This window comes from Muscardinus avellanarius, assembly GCF_963383645.1.
Source record: "Muscardinus avellanarius genome assembly, chromosome: 11".
Classification (NCBI taxonomy): Eukaryota; Metazoa; Chordata; class Mammalia; order Rodentia; family Gliridae; genus Muscardinus; species Muscardinus avellanarius.
This window is the reverse complement of record NC_137797.1, coordinates 5,147,098-5,167,676: the sequence shown is the minus strand read 5'-3', so window position 1 is coordinate 5,167,676 and position 20,579 is coordinate 5,147,098. Positions and strand designations below refer to the sequence as shown.

The window sequence follows — 20,579 nt, the reverse complement described above, 5'->3', positions numbered from 1 at the left end:
TGCTTTTTTTCCCCTGTCTCTGTTGAGATGATAATAAAGGGCTTTTGGCCTGTATAGTATTATGACATATTCAATTGACTTTTGTATGTAGAGTGAGCCTTGTATTTCTAGGATTAATCTTGTGTGTTCATATGTGTTCTTCATATGTCGCTAGGTTTGCTTTGCTAGTACTTTATGTCTTTATTGACTTATTTTTATTTGTTTCTGGGTTTGGGGGTTTGTTTTTGTGTGTGTGATATTGGTGATTTAACCCAGGGGCATTCTATCTCTGAGCTACACCCCAGCCCTATTTAATTGTTTGAAACAGGGTCGCACTAAGTTGCTGAGGCTGGCCGCGGACCTCAGCCTTCCGGGTACTGGGACTGCAGGCACTTGCCGCCACGCTCATCCCGCTTTCTGTCTCTATTTGCAAGAGATATTTGTCTCTAGTTTTCTTGTCTTGTGATGTCTTTGTCTAGTTTTTGGTGAGAATAGCCTCACAGAATGAATTGGGGACTGTTCCTTCTATTTAGGGAGAGAGCTTGTAACGGGATTAGATTCATCCTTTTTGAAACATTGGGTGGAATTTGCCAGTGAAACCACCTCATCTTGGGCTTTTTTTGTGGGGCTTTCTTTGTGTGGGCTTTCTTTGTGGGGAATTTTTGGCTTAGTAATTCAATCTCTTTATTTGCCGTATCTAGTCATATGTTATTTCTTCCTGAGTGAGTCCGGTGGGTTTTTTGTTTGTTTGTTTTACTTTGTGCACCTCTAGGCATTTGTCTGTTTCCTCGAGCTTTTCCGGTTGTCTGGCCCAAGTTGTTCATAATTCTCCCTCATCATCCTTCTCTCGAACGTCACTCATAATGTCTCTGCTTTTATTCTAGAGTTTAGTCATTTCAGTCACCTACATTTTTTCTTCTTTAGCTTAAAGTTTACCAATTTCATTGATCTTTTCAAGGAATCGACTTTTGATTTTGTTGATTTTTTTCCCCTTTTTTTTCTTTTTCTTTTTTGCTGGTACTGGGCTTCCTGGAAACCCTTCTACCTCCGGGCTACACTCCCAGACCTATTTTATATTTTTTATTTGGAAACAGGGTCTCTTAGGCCAGCGCGGCTGACTTTGAACCTGCGTGATCCTCCTGTCTCCGCCTCCCAAGTGCGGGGATTACAAGCATGCGCCACCACGCCCAGCTCCTAGTGTTTCTAAAAAGCCACAATCTGCTTACTTGTGTATTCTTTCACACAAAAGCAGGAATGAACATGCTCTGAATGACTCCGAACGCTTGTCCGAGGGGGGCCCACGAGCAGGAATTCTGTGCCAGGAACCCAGCTGGAGCCGCTGGCCTGGGAGCCCGCGGTGCTGACCAGCGAGCTGCGCTCTGTCCCCAGACCCCTCCTGTCGTGTGGCCCCAGGCCTGGTCCGGCCCGCGCATGCATTGACATGCTCGGGGAGGGAAGGGGAGTGAGAGCAGTGCTGGCCCCGGCCTCCCGCCCAGCCGGAAGCGCGGCACATCTGCCAGCCCCGTCCCCTGGGGTCGTTGTTATTCCCCGCACCACCTCTCCAGTCCACTGAATGAGACTCGCTCTGAGCCAGCAAGGAGGGGCTGGGAGGAGGAGAAATCCAAATTGCGGGTTTCCGCTCCATCGGGAACAGTCATCTTATGCCAGAGCCCACTTCTGTGTTCAGCTGCAAAGGGTGCACACTAACCGCGGTGCTCCTTAAATGATGGGTGGAGGACAGCCAGTCTGGCTGGGAGCACTGAGATCCTGGGTTAGTCTATCTGCCCAGGAGGTGGGGCTGGATCTCCTAAAGACCACCTTCTGTCTCAAGGTCTGCCTGTTCATTTATCAGGGATGGCGACTCTCTGGGACACGGTGTCCACAGGGCCAGGTGCCTGGGCTCTGTGACTCGGGCGGGTCACTGCAGCTTGCTGGGCCGGGGGTTTGTCTGTGAAATGGGCCACCCGCTTCTGTCCTGGGGAAGCCGTCCAGCCCCGGCCACTAGAATGCCGCACTGGCTTAGAGCTGGCAGAGCCCTCCTGTGCCTCCGGGTTTCTCTTTTCGGCCCCGTGGAGAGGGCTGGCCAGCATCCCTGCTCTCCACACAGGGAAACCAGGGCTGGGGAGGCTGGAGAACGGCCACTGGGATGGCGATCCGCTCCACAGCGCAGGGCCAGGGCTCGCGGGCTGCCTGGCCCCTCAAGGAATCAGTGAAGAGGAGAAGCGCCTTTGGTTAGGGCATCCTGGGAGAGGAGGACCAAGCTGTCACAGTCCTCCCTTCCCGGGTAACCAGAGTCGATGGCCTGCGTGCTGCGCGGCTCCAAATCGCCTCCTCCCTCACAGAGCAGACGCATAGGAAGCTAAGAAGGGACTGGTGGGACATTAGCTTTTGTTGCTGTGACAAAATGCCCAAGAAAGCCAACTAAAGAGAAGAAAAGTTTGTTCTGGCCCGCAGGCTCAGGGCCTCAGTCCATGGCAGACTGGCTCCACTGCCGTGAGCCCGAGAGGAACAGAACATGGTGGTGGAGACAGGGCAGAGGAAAGCCGTCAGCACACGACAGAGCGAGGGGAAGGGGCAGGGCACGCCCCAAGAACCCACTCCCTCCAGCCAGGTCCCACTTGCTACAGCATCCGCCACCTCCTAATAGTTCATTTAAATTACAGCCCATCGGTGGATTTGCCCATCAGTGTGGTCAGTGCCACGGGCAGGACCCGGTCACATCCCTAAATACCCATTTCAGAACACTGCTGGGCTGGGGACCCAACCTTCAACACATGAGCCTTTGGGGACATTCTGGCTCCTAACCATTACAGGTGGGGAGAGCCCGTTCAGTGTGTGTGTGTGTGTGTGTGTGTGTGTGTGTGTGTGTGTGTGTGTGTGTGTGTGTGTGCTACTGGGGATTGAACCCAAGCTATACCCCTAGCCCTTTTTATTGTTATTTTGAAATAAAGTCTTGATAAGTTCCCAAGGGTCTTGCTAAATTGCTGAGGCTGGTCTCAAACCTGTGATCCTCCTATCTCAGCCTCCCAAGTACTAGAATCACAGGTGTGTACCACCACGGAGTTTGTGACTTGATATGTAAAGGATTTTGACATGGGAGAGGCCTGGTGGCCGAGTGGCCTCGAGTCTGGGTTCTGAGCCTGTCTGCTGGCAGACCTTCAAACCTTAGCTCCACACTTAACTCTGCAGTTCTCAATTCCCTGCCTCAGCTTTGACATCTAACTTCTAGCCAGGCTGAAAAATTCGCCCCAGTTTCACAAAACAGGCTGTTCCTGCCTTTCTGCCTGTTCCCCATGTCCCAGGTGTGCTCTGTCTCCATGTGTCCATGCCCACCTTCCTCTCCAGGGCGACCCTGACATGTCCTCTTGGCAGCTTTGGACATGGGCCCTGAGCAGCATCAGCTTTCCGTGTGTCTCAGTCAGCTCTTGCTAGTGATGCTGCGTAACAAAGGACCTCAATCTCTGTGTGTGATGGAACAGAGGTTTCCTTTGTGCCTAGTTCCATGACATGTGTAGGCAGCTGGGGCTCAGCCCAGAGCCGTGTGTCATGTTATTTTGACAGCAAGGCCAGGGTAGCAGCCTCTGTCTAGGACATGCCATTCCCCAGGGGGACTGCAGTGAGGGTGGCAGCCAGTCTCTTCGGGGATACAAAGCCCAAGCAAGGGACTCTGGTCAGCGACTATCCTTTCCACTGTGGCCTTCTTCCTTTCTCTCATCCTCTGGGAAGCTCCTACTCATTCCTCAAAACCCAGCTCTGAAGTTGCCCCCAAGGGGAGCCCTCCTGTGCCCCAGTCCTCCCCGTACCATCCACAGGAATGCAGTTCCGGCACGCCACTACCATTTTTGTTATTTTGGCCTCTGTGTCCCGCCTCCCGGAGCTGAGGCTGCGTCGCTCTCTGGACGACCTCTGGGAGCTGTGGGGAGTGCAGCCCGCGGCGCTCCGGTGGGAGCTGCTGTTTTCTTTCTCTTCCTCAGCCTCAAAGACAAAAATCAAGGAGAGATCATTCCCCCGGTGCTGAGGAGCACGGTGAGCTACCTGAGAGAGAGAGGTGAGCGCGAGCCGCGGGCAGCACCGCAGGACACGAGGCGGAGGTGGCCAGGAAGGGGGCACGCGCAGCGGCTCCAGGTGTGGCCTCGCGGCCTGGCCTTGAATCCCAGTTCCTGACCCACTGTGTGGCCGTGGGCATTCTACCTCGGACGTTCACCCCTGGCCCTGGCCTTATTTTTATTTTGAAACAGGGTCTTGCTAAGTTGCTGAGGGTATCGCTAGGTTGTTGAGGCTGGCCTGGAATCTGTGACTCTCCTGTCTCAGCCTCCCAAGTACAGAGATTACAAGCGTGCACCTCCATGCCCAGCTTTGCCTGAGTTGTTTGTTTGTTTGTTTTGTTGTTTTTGTACTGGGGATAGAACCCAGGGGGCATTCTACTTCCAGTATACACCCCCAGTCCTATTTTTTATTCTTCATTTTGAGACAGGGTCTTACTGAGTTGTAAAGGGACTCATTAAGTAGCTGAAGCTGGCCTCCAACTGTGATCCTCCTGTTTCAGCCTCCCAAATGCTAGGATCATAAGCATGTGCCACCACGCCCGGCTCTGCCTAAGCCTTTTATCTTATCTGATTTTAATGAATCGAGGTCACACTTCAGTGACCTTGCTCAGCTGTGCTGCCCTGTTGGACGCTCAGTTGGGCCCTCCTGGGACACCACGTGTTCAGAGGCATCCTGGGTGCCAGGCGTGCACCAGGCGTCACCCTGCCAGGCCTCTCTGCAGCCAAAGAGGCAGAGTCTATGGCCTAATTCTGTCAGCCAATAAGTCAGCCGAGGCCCAGAGAGGCCGAGCACATTTTCCAGGGCCACTCCGCTGGCAGGAGGCAGAGCTGGACTAGAACCCGGGTCTCCCTGACTTTAGCATCTATCTCTTTCTGCCCCTCTGGGGGCCCCAGAGGGAGAAGCCAGGCGGGATTGGTGTATATGGAAAGGATTCCAGAGGAGCCAATAAAAGTGGGTTGATGTTAGTGGGAGAAATTAGAGCCAGGCTGGAGAGTGATCCCTGCCATGCTGTGGGTGGGGAGTCAGAACCTTCCAGAAGCCCAGTGTGCTGGGACCTGTGAGATGCCCGAGGCTCTTCTCTGGGCAGGGCTCCGCACCGAGGGGCTGTTCCGGAGGTCAGCCAGCGCCCAGACTGTCCGCCAAGTCCAAAAGCTCTACGACCAAGGTGAGCACCCAGAGCCCCCGCCCGGAGCCCCCCCCACCTCCCGTCGCCCAAGGCAGCGTGGCTCCCAGCCCACTGACCCAAGAAAAGGCCCGGGGTGAAGCTGCCGGGAGCAGCCAAGGACGCAGCCCAGGGCAGGACCCTGCCCAGCCGGCCGGCTGTCCCCAGCATCAGTTTGCCTCTAGGGCTTCTCTGCTCCTATCCAGAGGGCGGGGCAGTTGTTTTGTGGGGTCCTCACTAGGCAGCCCCGCCCTGCGGGTAGGGAGCCCAGGTGTCGGAGCTGCGGAGCCCCAAGCATCCCTGGCAAGCAGCGTCCCTCGCGCCAGGACGCCTGTCGCCTCGCCCACAGCTCTGTTCTGTGTGCAGGGAGGCCCGTGAACTTCGACGACTACGGGGACGTCCACGTCCCTGCTGTGGTCCTGAAGACCTTCCTGCGGGAGCTGCCTCAGCCTCTGCTGACTTTCGAGGCCTACGAACAGATTCTCGGGATCACCAGTACGTACCTGGGGGGAGCTGTGGGTCCCCGGGGTGTCCCTGCCTGCTGGCCCCGGGTGGAGCTCTGGCCCGCCGGGTGGCATTTGCCCAGGCTTTATTTATTTATTTTTCTCAGTACTGGGGATGAAACCCAGGGATGTTCTACCTCCAGGCTACACCCCCAGCCCTATTATTTAGTCTTTATTTTGAAACAGCGTCTCACTGAGTTGCAGAGGGCCTCACTGAGTAGCTGAGGCTCTCTGTGAACGGCGATCCCCCTCTCTCCGCCTCCCGAATGCTGGGGTGACAAGCGCGCCCACCATGCCCGGCTCAGGATGCTCCTACTGGAGGGTGTGTCTATGAGGGAAACGGATGGGTCTCCGAGTGTGGACAGTCACGCCCCGGCTCGGCTCGTGGCAGGGCACCACATCCCCGGGAGCAGCACGGCCTGGGGGAGTGTGCGCTGGGGCCCCAAAGCAGGTCACCTGAGGCTCCAGCAGGACCAGTGAACTCTGTAAAGGACCAGAAAATAAACAGACCTCCTGAGCCATGTGGACTCCACAGCAAGTGCTCAGCCCTGCTATTACGATGCCTGGGCAGCTGTAGACCAGGGCCTGTGTTCCAATAAAACTTTATTGAAAACATCAAATCACAGGCCACATTTGACCATGGGCGGTAGTTAGCCGATCCCTGGTCTAGACCATTCTGGTTCAGCCTGGTTTGGTGGCACTCGCCTCTAATTGCAACATTCGGGAGGCTGAGACAGGAGGATAGCGGTTCTCAGACAGCCTCTGCTGTTTAGTGAGGCCCTCTGCAACTCAGTAAGACTGTATTTCAAAATAAAGACCAAAAATAGGGCTGGGGGTGTAGCTTGTAAGTAGAATGCCCCTGGGTTGCATCCCCAGTACAAAAAAAGAAAAGATAGCTGGGCATGGTGGCTCACGCTTGTAATCCCAGCATTCGGGAGGCTTAGACCGGAGGATTGCGGTTCATGGACAGCCTCAGCTACTTAGTGAGGCCCTCTGCAACTCAGTGAGACCCAGTTTCAAAATGAAGAATAGAAAATAGGGGCAGGGGGTGTAGCTCGGAGGTCAAATGCCCCTGGGTTCCATACCCAGACCTACAAAAAAATAAAAAATAAAAAATAAAATAAATAAGCCGGGCATGGTGGCGCACGCTTGTAATCCCCGCGCTTGGGAGGCAGAGACAGGAGGATCGCGCAGGTTCGAAGCCAGCCCCGCGCTCTGGCTTAGGAGACCCTGTTTCCAAATACAAATGTAAAAATAGGTCTGGGAGTGTAGCCCAGAGGTAGAAGGGCTTCCAGGAACCCCAGTACCACCAAATAAAATAAAATAAAATAAAATAAATAAAAAATAGGGCTGGGGGGTGTAGCTTGGAGGTAAAATGCCCCTGGGTTCCATCTCCAGAACCGCAAAAAATTAAATTAAATTAAAAAATAGACCATTTTGGTCTATAAGGAGACTCAGCTTTCCTGGCTTTTGAGGTGGTAGTTACTATGCATATTGGAGAGAGGAGGAAGGGAGCCTGAAGACAGAGGGTGTGCTGCAGGGCGTGGTGGCGCACACTTGTAATCCTAGCACTTGGGAGACTGAGACGGGAGGATCACGGTTCGCAGCCAGCCTCGGCTACTTAGTGAGGCCCTCTGCAACTCAGTGAGACCCTGTTACAAAACAAAGAATAAAAAGATAGGGCTGGGGGTGTTGCTCGGAGGTAGAATGTCCCTAGGTTCCATCCCCAAAGAAAGCGGGTGTGCTGAGAGCAGCCGCAGGGCGGGCGGCGGGCTGTCCTCCCCACCCGGGAGCCTTGTGCCTTGCAGGTGTGGAGAGCAGCCTGCGGGTGACCCGCTGCCGCCAGATCGTGCAGAGCCTCCCGGAGCACAACTACGCCGTCCTGCGCTACCTCATGGGCTTCCTGCACGCGGTGAGTGGCGCGGCCCTGGGCCACTGCCTGCGCAGACCAGCCCCGGCTCATCCCAGCTGGCTCTGAGGTCACATCCTGGGAACTCCCCCTTCCCCGCCCAGGCCACCCCGGGCCTGGCCGCGGGCTCCTGCCAGAGACCCCATGGCCGGCTCCTCTGCCCCTGCGTCTTCCCGTGGGCTGAGCGGGGTCCAGCCCAGAGCTCAGCGCCTGGCGCACAGTAGGCCTCTCTTTGGAGGGAGCGAGCACTTTCTGTGGCAGAAACCACCCCACATGTGACAGGTGCCAGGTTGCATCGCCGAGGGCCACCCACTGGGGGCGCAGGGGCCCCGGGAGGCTCCGGGGAGTCCTCCCTGTTACGGTCTAAATGGAGGGGGGTTCTTGTTGAATAGAGAAGTTAAAACTAATTGGCAGCTCAGTGCAGCTTTAACAAGTGTTTATCACAGAATCCGTAGGAGATAGAGAAGAGGAGGGAGGCAGCGGCTGGCCGCGTGCTGGGGAGCCCCAAAATGGAGCTCTGACCCTTCTGGGACCCCAGCCTTTAAGTAGATTTAGTGTTGGTATCTTCTTAAGGGCGTTACCGAGGCAGCAGGCTAGCAACTTATCCCTCAGCCAGGGGCGCCTCTTTGCCTCTGGACCGCGCACTCGCCATGCCGGGTCAGGGATCTGCAGGCCTTCGCCCATCTGTCTGGGCAGCACTGGCTGCTCATCAGCTGTGGGGGCTTCGGGCAGCGCAGGAGCCTCCTTTACACCCAGGCGGGTCACAGAGGAGACAGGCGAGCGGAGGCGCTGGCTGCCCTCTGTAGTCTTAGGGCCAAAAGCTTTCATCGTCTCCAAGGCTTTCACTGTAGGTTAATCATTAGGGCGAAGGGCAAAGAGAGAGAGCTCTGCCTGTAACAGCCGCCGCCCTCCCCTCCCTCGGCATGGAGGGGGACCCCGGAGTGGAGGAAGCTCCCACACTCTTACCATCCGTCCAAGGAGCCCTGCATGCTGACTGGCCTTTTACAGATGGGGAAACAGGCTGGTGGCTGGGAGGTGGCCATCATCTAGCTCTTTCTACCAGAGGGACTCCAGGCTGCTGCCGCCACCCTCGGGGTTCCCGTATGACCCCCCATTCCACATGTGATCTCTTCCAGGTATCCCGAGAGAGCATTTTTAACAAAATGAACAGCTCTAACCTGGCCTGCGTCTTTGGGCTGAACTTGATCTGGCCGTCCCAGGGCGCATCCTCGCTGAGCGCCCTCGTGCCACTGAATCTGTTTACAGAGCTGCTCATTGAGTATTACGGGAAGGTGTTCAGCACCCAGGAGGCCCCTGGGAGCCGCGCCCCGGATGCCCCAGATGCGGGCGAACAGGGCAGCCCCGCCCCCAGACAGCGCGCCAGGATGGACAGGCCCTAGGCCTCGCTGCACCAGTCCCGCCTCCACGTCCCGAGGCAGCAGGAGGGCTCCGTGTTGGAAATGGCCCGCTGAAGCCTGCGCGTCTGTGTCTTCGCTGTATATTTTGTAGACTTGCCATCTTTGAAAAAACCTGGCAAGCCGGGCGTGGCGGGCAAGCTGTCATCCCAGCATCCAGGAGGCTGAGAAGGATCGCGGTTCACAGCCAGCCTCAGCTACTTAGTGAGGCCCTCTGCAACTCAGTGAGACCCTGTTTTAAAATAAAGAATAAAAAACAGGGCTGGGGGTGTAGCTCGGAGGTAGAATGGCCCTGGGTTCCGCCTTCAGTACCACAAAAAAAAAAAAAAAAGAAAAAAAAAAAAGAAAAAAGAAAGAAAAAAGAAAAGAACCTGGCATTAAATGAACTAAGAACCTTCTGGTGAAGATTTCATGCTTCTGATTCTTGATCTCTCTCCTGGATCCAGGGCTATGGCTAGAATAAAATAATGTATCCTTTTGCTGAGACAGGAGGACAATGTATCATTTTGCTGATTTTTTTTTTTTGTTGTTGTTGTCAGTACTGGGGGTGGAACCCAGGGGCATTCTCTCTCTGAGCTACACCACCAGCCCTATTTTTTAGTCGTTTTATTTTTTGAAACAGGGTCTCACAGAGTGTGAAGGGACTCGCTAAGTGTCTTTTTGCTGAGACTGGAGGATCACAGGCTCAGGTTTGAGGACATCCTCAGCAAGTAGTGAGATTCTCATTACCTAGTGAGACCCTGTTTCAAAATAAAAATAAAATAGGACTGGGATGTAGCTCGGAGGTAGAATGCCCCTGAGTTCAGTCCCTAGTGCCGTAATAATAATAGTAATAATGACGATGATGATGTACCCTTTAGGATGGCTCTTTTGAAGCCTAAAGGAAGAGGAGGAGCCGTTGGCAAGAGACTTGTAGCAGTCACCACTGCCGCGGCGCTGCGTAACAACCCCAGCCTGGGACTCCACACGGCCGCTTAGTTGCCTTGCGGCCAGCAGCCATGCCAGTCAGCTCTCCATCACCGTGAGAGTGCCCGAAATGAACGAGGCCGGTTTATCTTGGCTCACAGTCTCAGAGATTTCAGGCGACGGTCCTTGGCCCTGCTGCTCTCAGGCCTGTGGTGAGGCTGTGCTCTGTGGCAGGGAGCACCTGGCAGAGGTGACTGCTCACCTTGGGGTGCCCAGGAAGAGAAAGAGCAAGAGGAAGGAATCCTAAACTCCCCCTCAAGGCCACGCCCCAGCGACCTCACTTCCTCCCTTCAGGCCCCGCCTCTTAAAGGTTTTGCTGCCTTCCAGTAGCTCCATGGCGGCTGCCAGACCTGTCAGCACATGAGCCTTTCAGATCCCAACCTAACAGTGGGTCGGCTAATGGTTCTTGGGTACTGGACTGAGCTGGCTGTCAGCCCTCCCGCAGGGAAGTGTCTCACATCCTCCAGTGTGCTCCCCGGGGCACCTCAGGATGCAGCTGGAGGTGCCTGTGTCAGTGTGAGCACCAACACTTTCCAGCTCAGCTGGCATCTGTATGCTCTGGTTACACCAGCCAAGGCAAGTTCCCGCCCCGCCTGGGGGCCAGTGGGAGGGCACGGCAAGTGTCCCGCAGAGGAGATGGAGGCGGGAGGGGAGAACTGGGGACAGTCATGCTGTCTGAGGCTCTGTGATGTGGGTTGCAGGATGGGCCCTGTCTCTGTGGAATGTGGTGGAGACAGAGATACGTCTTGGGGGCACCTTCCAGAGCTATCCTGATTGGACAAGCTGAGGTCACATGCCCAGCCTGGCCCAGTCACCATGACCAGGGAAGGCACCGATCCATCAGCCAGGCCTGTGTCAGGGACGCACACAACAGGGCTGGGGACGGGGACCCGGGTGGGCAGCAGTCATCACGGTACGAGGCCTCTGTCCAAGCTGCCATCTCCTCCAGCTCCCGCTGTGTGCGGGGGCACGGGGAGGGGCACCGGAGTAAGGACAGGTGTGTGGTGCAGGCACCTGTGCTCCCCCGTGCCCCGGCCTGGGGCAGTGCCACGACTCTGGGTGTGGGCGCCGGTGCTCCCCCGTCCCCCGGCCTGGGCAGTGCCACGACTGGGTGCCCGTTTGGAGGTGCCGGTGCCCCTCCCCTCCTCCCTCATCTTCTGCACGCCAGCCTCCCGCCCCCGGCAGGTACTTTCTACCCGCTTGTGTCTTTGCTCTTTATTTGTAACACTAGGATTCAACCAAGAGGCATTCTGACTCTGAGCTATACCCCCAGCCTCTTTTTACCTTTTCTTTTGAAACAGGGTCTCACTAGGTTGTTGAGAGTCTTGCTGCATGGCTGAGGCTGGTCTTGAACCTGTGAACCTCTTCTTTCAGCCTCCCAGCACTGGGATTACAGGCCTGGGCCACCACAGTGCTGAGGCCTTCAAGGGCAGGGGCCGGGCGACATCCGAGCTGTACCTGAGCCCGCTGCCAAGACGACGGCACCTTGTACCTCAGGACAGACTAGATCTGCAAGCAGGGATGACTTTGCTCCCCAACAGGCCCCCAACACTGAGGCTGCCTGTGCCCAGGCCATGGCAGCATGGCCATAAGGCCTGGACACGGGTCCTAGCGAAATCTCTAGAAGCTGTTTCCAGAGAGAGGAGAAGTGGCTGCCAGCTCTGGTGGCTACTCACACAGTACTCCTGCCTCTGCTGGGAGGACAGCTGTGTCCCCTGCAGAACAGGGGCGACATGGGCAACAGGCTGGGGGAAGACCGCGCCCCACCTGCAGGGCCCTGCCACGAGCTGGCGAGGGGCACAGTGGCCCTTGAGCCTCCCTGGGAGCCACATGGTAACCCAGCAGGGGGAGGTATTCTTTTTTGGGGCTCTAGGAGGCCCTAGTAAATAGCATCCCTCTTCTCTGCCCAGGTTTGGAACCAGTTGAGTTGGGAGAGCAGGGTTCAGGAGTCTCACGGATGGAGGCCTAACGGCTCCCCACCGCTGACCAGCTCTGAGGGCCAAGGACCTTGCTGACCAGTCACCGATTCAGAAAGACCTGCCCTATAGTCGTCGTCCCTGTAGACACCAGCTCACCCGGCCACACGGGCTCCCTCCGCACGCACCAGTTGGGACATTCCCTCCTCTCTTCTGGGGAGGCGGAGGAGTGTCGATTCTGCCGTGAGGTCTCTCCTGCGGGACGGAGTCTCTGTGTCCTCAGACGTCCTCATTCCTAGTCCACTAATGAGGGCCCAGAGACCCAGGGCAGCAGGAGCGCATGCCCAGTCAGAGGCGGTGAGCGGCAGGGCGGGGTTGGAGCCAGAGGGGGCCCTGCGCTCCGTCCTCCCCAGTGCACAGTGGGAGGACGGAATGAGGACGCCCTTGCACCCTGGACCGCACCCGGGACATTTCCTGGTTCTGCGGGGACCACCTTGAAGTTCACAGTAGGTTTGGTCCTCTGAGTCAGCCACCCACGCTTCCATGCCGTCGCCCTGGGCTCGGCTTCTCCGCGGCTGCCTGAGGGGAGGACCGAGGCTTGCCGGTGTCCCCAGAGTGCAAGGCCCACTGTGCCACGTCCCCGAGAGGCTGCAGCCCCGGCTGGCCCAGCTGTGGGCACGGTCCACGCCGCGCTGGCTGGGGCCCTCCAGGCCGGACTGTGGGTCGGCCTGAGCCCTGGGCGTTGGAGGCGCCGTCGGGGCCTGCTGGCCTGAGCAGCGTTTTCTAGACTTCCCCAGCTGCTTCTGCCTCTGTGGTCTCTGGTCCAGTATCGACATCTTCTCTCGCCCCTCAGTCCATGCCGCCCAATCAAAATCACTGAGGTCTTTTTTCTCAGTCTGTCACTCCCAGTCACCCCAGACCAAGACCAGAACAGATCTCCTGTCCATTTTTATTTTTGAGGTCCTAGGGATGGAACCCAGGGGCATTCTACCTCTAAGCTACACCCCCAGCCCTATTTTTTAAAATTATTTTATTTTACTTTATTTTTGTGGTACTGGGGGTGGAACCCAGGGGCGTTTCTACCTCCAGGCTATATTCTCAGACCTACTGTATACTTTATTTGGAAACAGGGTCTCACTAAGTTGCTGAGAGCCTCACTAAGTAGCTGAGGCTGTCTGTGAACGGTGATCCTCTGGTCTCAGCCTCTAGAGCGCTGGGATTACAAGCGTGCGCCACCGTGGCAGGATTTCCTGTCCTTAAAACTGATCATATAAGCAGGGCGTGGTGGTACACGCAGATAACCCAGTACTTGGGAGGCTGAAGCAGGAGGATTGCAGGTGTGAGGCCAGCCTTGGCAAGTTCAGTGAGGCCCTCAGCAGTTTAGCAAGACTCTGAAGATTTTTTAAAAAAAGGGGCTGGGGGCCTAGCTTAGAGGTAGAGCACTGGCCCAACCCCCAGTGCTGTGCACGTGTGTACACACACACACACACACACACACACACACACACCCGATTCTATCTCCATTTCTATTCTGCTACAAACCCTTTTTGTTTCCCTTTCTTCCTTCATTATTCTTCCTTCCATCCTCTTTTTAACCGCCCTCCAGCTCTGACCTCCGAAATCAGGCGCCAGCTGGGCCAGGCGCAACTGGGTTCCCCAACAGCGGCTCGGCACCAGAGGCGATCGCCGTGTCCCGTCAGTCTCTGGAAAAGCCACCCAGCATCTGCACCCGCCCCCCAGGAAGGCGGCTGTGCTACACAACCCCAAAACGGCCTCAGTGTTCTTGTCAAGGGAGGGGAAAGAAAGAAAGAAAGAAAGAGAGAGAGAAAGAAGGAAGGAAGGAAGGAAAGGTGATGGCTCCCTGAAGCGTGAACCATCCTGAGCTCCAGAATTATCAGCAACATTAAATCAAATCCCATGCAGAGAGGTTGACAGAGAAACGCGCGTCTGCGAAATCTATGTCTCAGGTTTCCTGACTCCGAGCGGGCCCCAGGCGTTCCCCCGCGGCTTTTTTCAAGGCACTTTCTTGCTCACAAGCCATCACCGTGGACTCCCAGCTCAGCGCGGCGCGGCCTCGTCACCCTTCCAGCGTATCAAAGCGCAATTTCCCGATCGTTTCCACAGCAAAAGAAAGCGATTGCGGTGTAACGCGTCGCGGGCACAACGGCGCGGCGCTGCCCAGGACAAGGAACCGCGCCGCGGAACGAGGGCTCCGAGGCGTCTGTTGACAAGACGCACGGATGAATTATCCAAACAGTTGCTTTTGCAGAAACCACGGAGACTCTAAGTGACTCCAGAGATCGGGCAGGCAGCCCAGAACCGTGGCTGACACCACCGTGAATCACTGAACTCTGTCCAGGCCGAAATGTCTGTAACTAACCAAGTAATGAATGGGTCCACCCCGAAGAGAGCCCGGCTGCTGTCGCTGGAGGAGCCCAGAGAGGGCACCCCACTTCTGGAACCAGCTCAGATGCATGGCCGCGGGTCCCCCCGGCAAGTCGTTGAGCCTGCCAGAAGTTCAGAGTTGGAAGACTCAGCTAGACATCCTGTCCCATAAGCTCGGGGTACTGGGAGCCTTTTTCTAATCTGTACCGTGGGGGAGGGAGCGCCCCTTTGCAATGTCCTGTGTGCCTCTAAGCATCTGTTTTGTAGGGTTTCACAATTATGGAAACAAGTAAGACACTCTTCCTGCCCCCAAGGGTCTTGCTAAATAGTTGGGGAGAATACAAGAAAATAAATGCACAATTTTTTTTCCATACTGAGGATTAAACCCAGGGGCATTCTGCCTCTGAGCTACACCCCCAGCCCTGTTTTTTTATTCTTTATTTTGAAATGGGGTTTCAGTAAGTTGCAGAGGGCCTCACTAAGTAGCCGAGGTTGAACCTGCAATTCCTGTCTCAGCCTCCCAAGCACTGGGATTACAAGCGTGCACCACCATACCTGGCTACAAATAAGTGTTTTTAAGGACTCAAGCAAAGCCGGGCGTGGTGGCGCACACTTGGAATCCCAGCATTTGGGAGGCTGAGACAGGAGGGTCAGGGTTTGAGGCCAGCCTCAGCTACTTAGTGAGGCCCTTTGCAACTCAGTGAGACCCTGTTTCAAAATAAAGAATAAAAAATAGGGCTGGGGGTGTAGCTTAGAGGTAAAGTGCACTGGGTTCCACTCCCAGTACTGCAAAAAAAAAAAAAAAAAAAAAAGCAGGCAGTGTATGTTAGCTTAGGCGTGTCCTCTCCGGAGGGCTCACAAGCTGGAGCTTAGCCATTAGTGTGAGGGTTTTGAGAGGTGGCGGACCCTTTAAGAGGCAGGGTCTTATGGGAAGTAGGGAGGCCATTGGAGGCGTGGCCTCAGCAGGGATTGGTGTAAACTGGGCACTGCCTGTAACCCCAGTACTTGAGAGGCTGAGAGAAGAGGATCGTAGGTTCCAGGCCAGCCTCCGCAGCTCAGTGAGACCTTAGCAAGGTAGAGAGAATCTGTTTCAAAAGAAAAAGGACTTGGAGGCAGAATGCCCTTAGGCTCTATCCTTAAAAACGCATGCGCGCGCGCACACACACACACACACACACACACACACTCTCTCTCTCCCCTCCCCTCCCCTCCCCTCCCCTCCCCTCTCCTCTCTCTACTCCCAGGCTGCAGGATGAATCTTGCAGAGCCCCGGCCCACGCCGGGGTGCCGCCCTCTGCCTGGGGAGGCTGGCGCACGCCCTGGGCAGAGCTCACACTCCCCCGGCTTTGGCTAGGCCGTGGCGGGGAAGGGGCTGCGGAGATAACCGGGACTTTGAATAACGGACCAAGTTTAAATGCACAGGGCGACGCCCCAGCTGCTTCCTTGCTGAGGGGCCGAGGGCGGGTGGGCGGCCCACCTGTAACCCGCTCAGCACACCGCGCTGTGCGGCCCCCTCTGCCTGCTCAAGGGAGACCGGAGGTGTGGCCATGCTGGGCGTCTCCAGAAGCCTAAGAAGGGAATCCCTGCGGGAACCAGGCTCCGGGCGTCTCTGTTGGCGAGACTCCAGCCTGAGTTACCCAAACATTGGCTTTCAGGAACCCACAGGGACTGAGTGAACCGGCAGGCCGGACGCAGAGGCTCCCGGTGGCTCCATCGATCTGTAGAAACAGAGCAGGAGCCGTGGCCCAAGGCCGGTGGCAGATCCGAATCCCAGCGTGGCTCCAGCCCTGTGGGCTTTGCCCCCAGATTCATCTTGAAAGTGAGCCCTAGGCACGAGCGAAGAGAGGATGGTCTCTGGAAGGGGAGTGGGCAGCAGGGCTCCTCTGAAGAATGGATTGGGCCCCTGTAGGAGGGCTAGAGGGCCGGGCGCGGTGCTGCACGCTTGTAATCCTGAGACAGGAGGATCTCAGGCTTGAGGCCAGCTTCAGCAACTTAGTGAGGCTCTGCCATTTGGCAAGATCCTGTTTCATAATAAATAAATAAATAAATAAATAAATAAATAAATAAATAAATAAGTAAAATGACTGGAGGTGTAGCTCAGAGGTAGAATGCCCCTCCCTGGGTTCAACCCCCACCAGTGCCCCCCCCAAAAAAAAACCCAACAGCAATGTACTTACTTGTGCAGTGCTGGCACTGGGAGTCCGAGGTCCAGGCAGGCAGGCTCGCTTGGCAGCTGAGAGCTGCTCTGCTCCCTCAGGGATCCCCCAGGAGGAACGCTGGGTCCTGTAGGTGTACGGGCGGCGGAAGGCAGGAGGAGGGGCCAATTCCCTTGCACAAAGCACCTGATCCTCTCGCCAGGGAGGAGCCCTCCTGTGTGTGTGTGTGTGTGTGTGTGTGTGTGTGTGTTTCTGGGAATGGAACCCAGGGGCCTTCTACCTCCAGGCTACACTCCCAGACCTATTTTATATTTTATTTGGAAACAGGGTCTCTTAAGCCAGCTGAGGTGGGTTTCAAACCCGTGTGATCCTCCTGTCTCGGCCTCCCAAGCGCGGGGATTACAAGCGTGCGCCACCACGCCCAGCTCCTAGCCCTATTTTTTATTATTTATTCCAAAACAGGGTCTCACTGAGTTGCGGAGGGCCTCACTCAGTAGCTGAGGCTGGCTGTGAACCGCGATCCTGCTGTCTCGGCCTCCCGAATGCTGGGATGACAAGCGTGCCCACCACACCTGCTGACTCTAAAACTGAGATAACTTATCTGTCCACTCCAAGTCCCCTGCTGCGGCAGTCCCAGGAAACTTGCCCAGAGTCAGCGCCAAGGCCCTCTGGGAACAGATCACGGGGGCAGGCGGGCACACACTGGCCTGCCAGGCAGCCTCCGCCCTGGGCCGCCCCCCAGGCTGGTCGGAGGCAGGAGGCAAGGGAATCCTGCGGTGACCAGTGTCCCAGCCTCGGGCTGTCCCAGCACAGTCACCGGGAGTGGGGTGTGTGAAGCCGGGGTGACCACGCTTTGGTCACCCAAAGCTTTCCAAGCCCCCCTGTGGAGGGGGCCTCGGGGAGCTGCTGTGGTGGCGTGGGGGCAGAGAGCTGTTTCAGGGCAGCCCAGGCTTTGAGGTCAAGGACTGGGAGGCACCCGGCACACCCCCCCAAGCCTCTGTAGACCTCGGGCAGCCCTTTAGCTTCTCTGGGCTCCATTTTCTCATCTGCCCACGTGGCCTCACCCGGGCCTCCACAGGGAACAGCCCTGGGCCAGGATGGAAGCCAAGATGGAGGCCATGTTGGTGCTCTGACCCCAGAAGGCTGCTTTATTTCACATTTACACAGAGCACCAGCTGCATACCAGGTACTGTCCACAGAGGCCAGCCATGCCTCTGTGAGCCATGGAACAGCCTCCTGCCTTCCTGGGGCAGCCAGACAAAAACACACCGTCCATTGTGAATTGTAAGTAAGGAGCCAGCAGGGGAGCACAGCGACGCGGGGGCTTCGTGGGGTGGCTGGACAGCTCCGCTGAGGGGTGACAGTGGTCAGGGCCAGGTCTCCAGGCAGGTCAGGAGCCTGTCAGGAAGACAGCTGAGGAAAAGCCCCTGCCAGGCATGTGCAAAGGCCCTGTGATGGGTGTGTGCCTGGTGGTTCAAGGTTGAGTAATGTGATGGGAACAATAGAAAGTAACAGGAAGCAACCAAAGGCCAGAGCGGGGATGTGCAGAGCCCGGTAGCCCTGGAGGCCACAGCAGGGAAACCAAGTAAGGCCTTTGGCTCGTGCCGAGCAGCTGGGCATAGCCACAGGCTCTTAACAGCCATCACCCTGGCTACTGGGCAAGAAGGCTGCAGTGGCCTGGGGGCGCAGGGACAGGTGGGCGGCAGGGATCAGGAGACCTGCCCATCCCCTTATGTCCTCATGGTGGAGGTGAGGGGGCTCAAGGGGACCCCCAAGCTGGCCCATAGGTTGGATGCTGGCAGGGACGGGCTAGGGAGGACAGGCAGAGGCTGCACACCAGCACCTGCAGCCTCAGTGACCAGGCAGAGCGACAGGTGCTTGGGGCAGACGGGGCAGGGCCCATGACAGGGTCCTGGGAGGCGGTGTTGTCAAGGTCATGGGATGACCCGGTACCACCCGGTCTGGCTGCAGGAGTCTGGGAGGGCAGCGTCCTGGCAAGGGTCAGACCAGAAGTGAATTGGGGACCCCGAGTACAGATGGGCCTGTGACTACCAAGAGGTCACAGCGGCTCTGCACAACAGCCAGGGACGGAGGCTGGGAGCCCGCCCAGGGAGGCATCCTGCGTGTGTGTGCACGTGCACGTGCGCGTACAGTGGGGACGGGGCAGGCCTACCACACTTTGCCCTGTGCAGCAGGACAGGCTGGAGCAGACCCTGCTGTGTGGGCCTCGAGGTCTGGCCTCCGGGCTCCAGGGTTGTCTCTGTCCCCAGGGCCAGTCTGAGGCCCCCTGCAAGGTGCCTGGAGCCGGGCCTAGGGGTCTGCCCTGTCTGGCTACTCTCTCAAACACCCCAGGAGCGAGTCCCAGCCTGGGTGGGCTCTGGAGCCTGCTGCATCGGGGCAGGGAGAGAGGGTGCCAAGGAGCAGCGGGGGAGGCGCCCCCCAGCCCCACGCAGGATGGACTGGGTGGGCTCCCGTGACCCCCACCGCCAGCCCCCTCACTAACAGGTGTACCTGAGTCAGGGAGGGGGCAATGCCTGGAATTCCAGGCCTTGGAAGGCTGAGACAGGAGGATTGCTGGTTTAAGTACAGCGCCAGCAACTTAGCAAGGTCCTTCGGGACCCTGTTTCACCCTGGGGGTGTAGCTGGGAGGGAGACTGCCTCTGGGTTCAACTTCCACTACCAAAGCTCGCGCCCACCCCCCACCCCCACCCCCCCCTCACGCGTGCGCGCGCGCGTGCACACACACACACACACACACACACACACGTGCGCCCGCAGCTTCTGAGGCTGCAACTGGCCGGCCCTCTGGCTCTCTGCTAGCAAGAGGAGGGAGAGGACTGGCACATGGGCCCTGATTTCTGCCCTCTCAGTGCCGCTGGTGGCCCCTGCACACCCCCCCCCCCCCACTGAAGGCAAAGACACCAAGACCACCAGGCTTGGAACCATCCGTCATGTTTAATGCACAGAGGAAAACTACATGGTAAACTTAAGACAAACACTTTCTCTACCTCACCACCCACTGGATGGTCCTCTTCGGCTCAAAACTACGTCTCAAGACACGCCGGCCGCTCCCCCTCCCGGGTCCAGCCTCGCATAGCCTCCTATCGCACTGGAAAAATTGTCAACTCAATCCATCCAAGAAAAGAAAGCCGCCCGGAGAGGAACCGGAAGATGGCGTACTGGTCCGTGCCGTCGGCGGAGTGAGCTATAATATAGAGATGTGTGCGCAGCGTTCACGTGGTCCATCAATAAAAGAATATAAAAATCTTGTTCAACCCAGTGTTGAGCGTATTAAAATAGATCTGTATCGTACAGCACAGTTTCTCCCAGGGTCGTGAGAATGGCAGGGTGTGGGGGTCCCGGAGCCTCCCCGCTGGGTCCCGGTGTCTGTGGCCGCACGGCGTGCACACACGCGCGTGCGTGGCGTGTTCGATACAATTCGGCACCGTGTGATATGTCGGGGTGGCCCCGCGGCTCCTGGACGCCGTTGGGAGAGGGGCGCGGGAGCCCTTGCGACTGGCCGGCCCTCTGGCTCTCTGCTAGCAAGAGGAGGGAGAGGAGGGAGAGGAGAGGGGAGAAAAGAGAGGAGGGGGAGGAGAGGGGAGGAGGGAGAGGAGGGGGAGAAGGGAGAGGAGGGGGAGGAGAGGGGAGGAGGGAGAGGAGGGAGAGGAGGGGGAGAAGGGAGAGGAGCGGGGAGGAGGGAGAGGACTCCCCAAAGGCCAAACCATTCGTAGGCCACAGCGCGCCTCCCCTCTGCCCACCCACCGCCCTGTTCTGGAAGCCCCTCTGGGTCTCTGGGTCTGGCTGGCCTCCCAAGGAGGTTTCCTGCTCGTACCTTGAAGCAGAGGCTGCCAAACGCAGAAAAAGAAGCCAGTGAGCGCCCCCTTCACATTAAATATCTTACAATAGGAATACCATACAAAAGTGTAAAGGTTTTGTTTTTTTGGCATAGTGTCTGGACTGGCAAGAAATGAAGGCTGCCATACTTATCTGCCAGAGTGGAGAAAAGGCTTCAACCCAGAACAGAAATTCTGCCAAGCGCCTCCCCGGCTGCGGCTGCAGCTCCATCGTGCCCCCAAAACTTCTTGACAAAAATACCTGGGTAGCAAAACCGAGGCGAGAACTGGGGCGAGGGCTGACA

The 20,579-nt window shown here is 57.0% G+C and overlaps 1 protein-coding gene across 1 annotated transcript in view; it reads left to right on the top strand.

The window, feature by feature from the left end:
* LOC308269375 (rho GTPase-activating protein 8-like) overlaps positions 1 to 9,000 on the top strand; it is a gene marked incomplete at its 3' end in the record, with an annotated part of 32,602 nt that extends 23,602 nt beyond the window's left edge. Inside the window, exons 8-12 of the mRNA XM_080704761.1 lie at positions 3,954 to 4,027; positions 5,114 to 5,191; positions 5,555 to 5,683; positions 7,500 to 7,603; positions 8,737 to 9,000. Coding sequence (XP_080560887.1) covers positions 3,954 to 4,027; positions 5,114 to 5,191; positions 5,555 to 5,683; positions 7,500 to 7,603; positions 8,737 to 9,000 — 649 coding nt within the window. The remainder of the gene's footprint in view (positions 1 to 3,953; positions 4,028 to 5,113; positions 5,192 to 5,554; positions 5,684 to 7,499; positions 7,604 to 8,736) is intronic.
* Between the last annotated feature and the right edge of the window lie 11,579 nt (positions 9,001 to 20,579).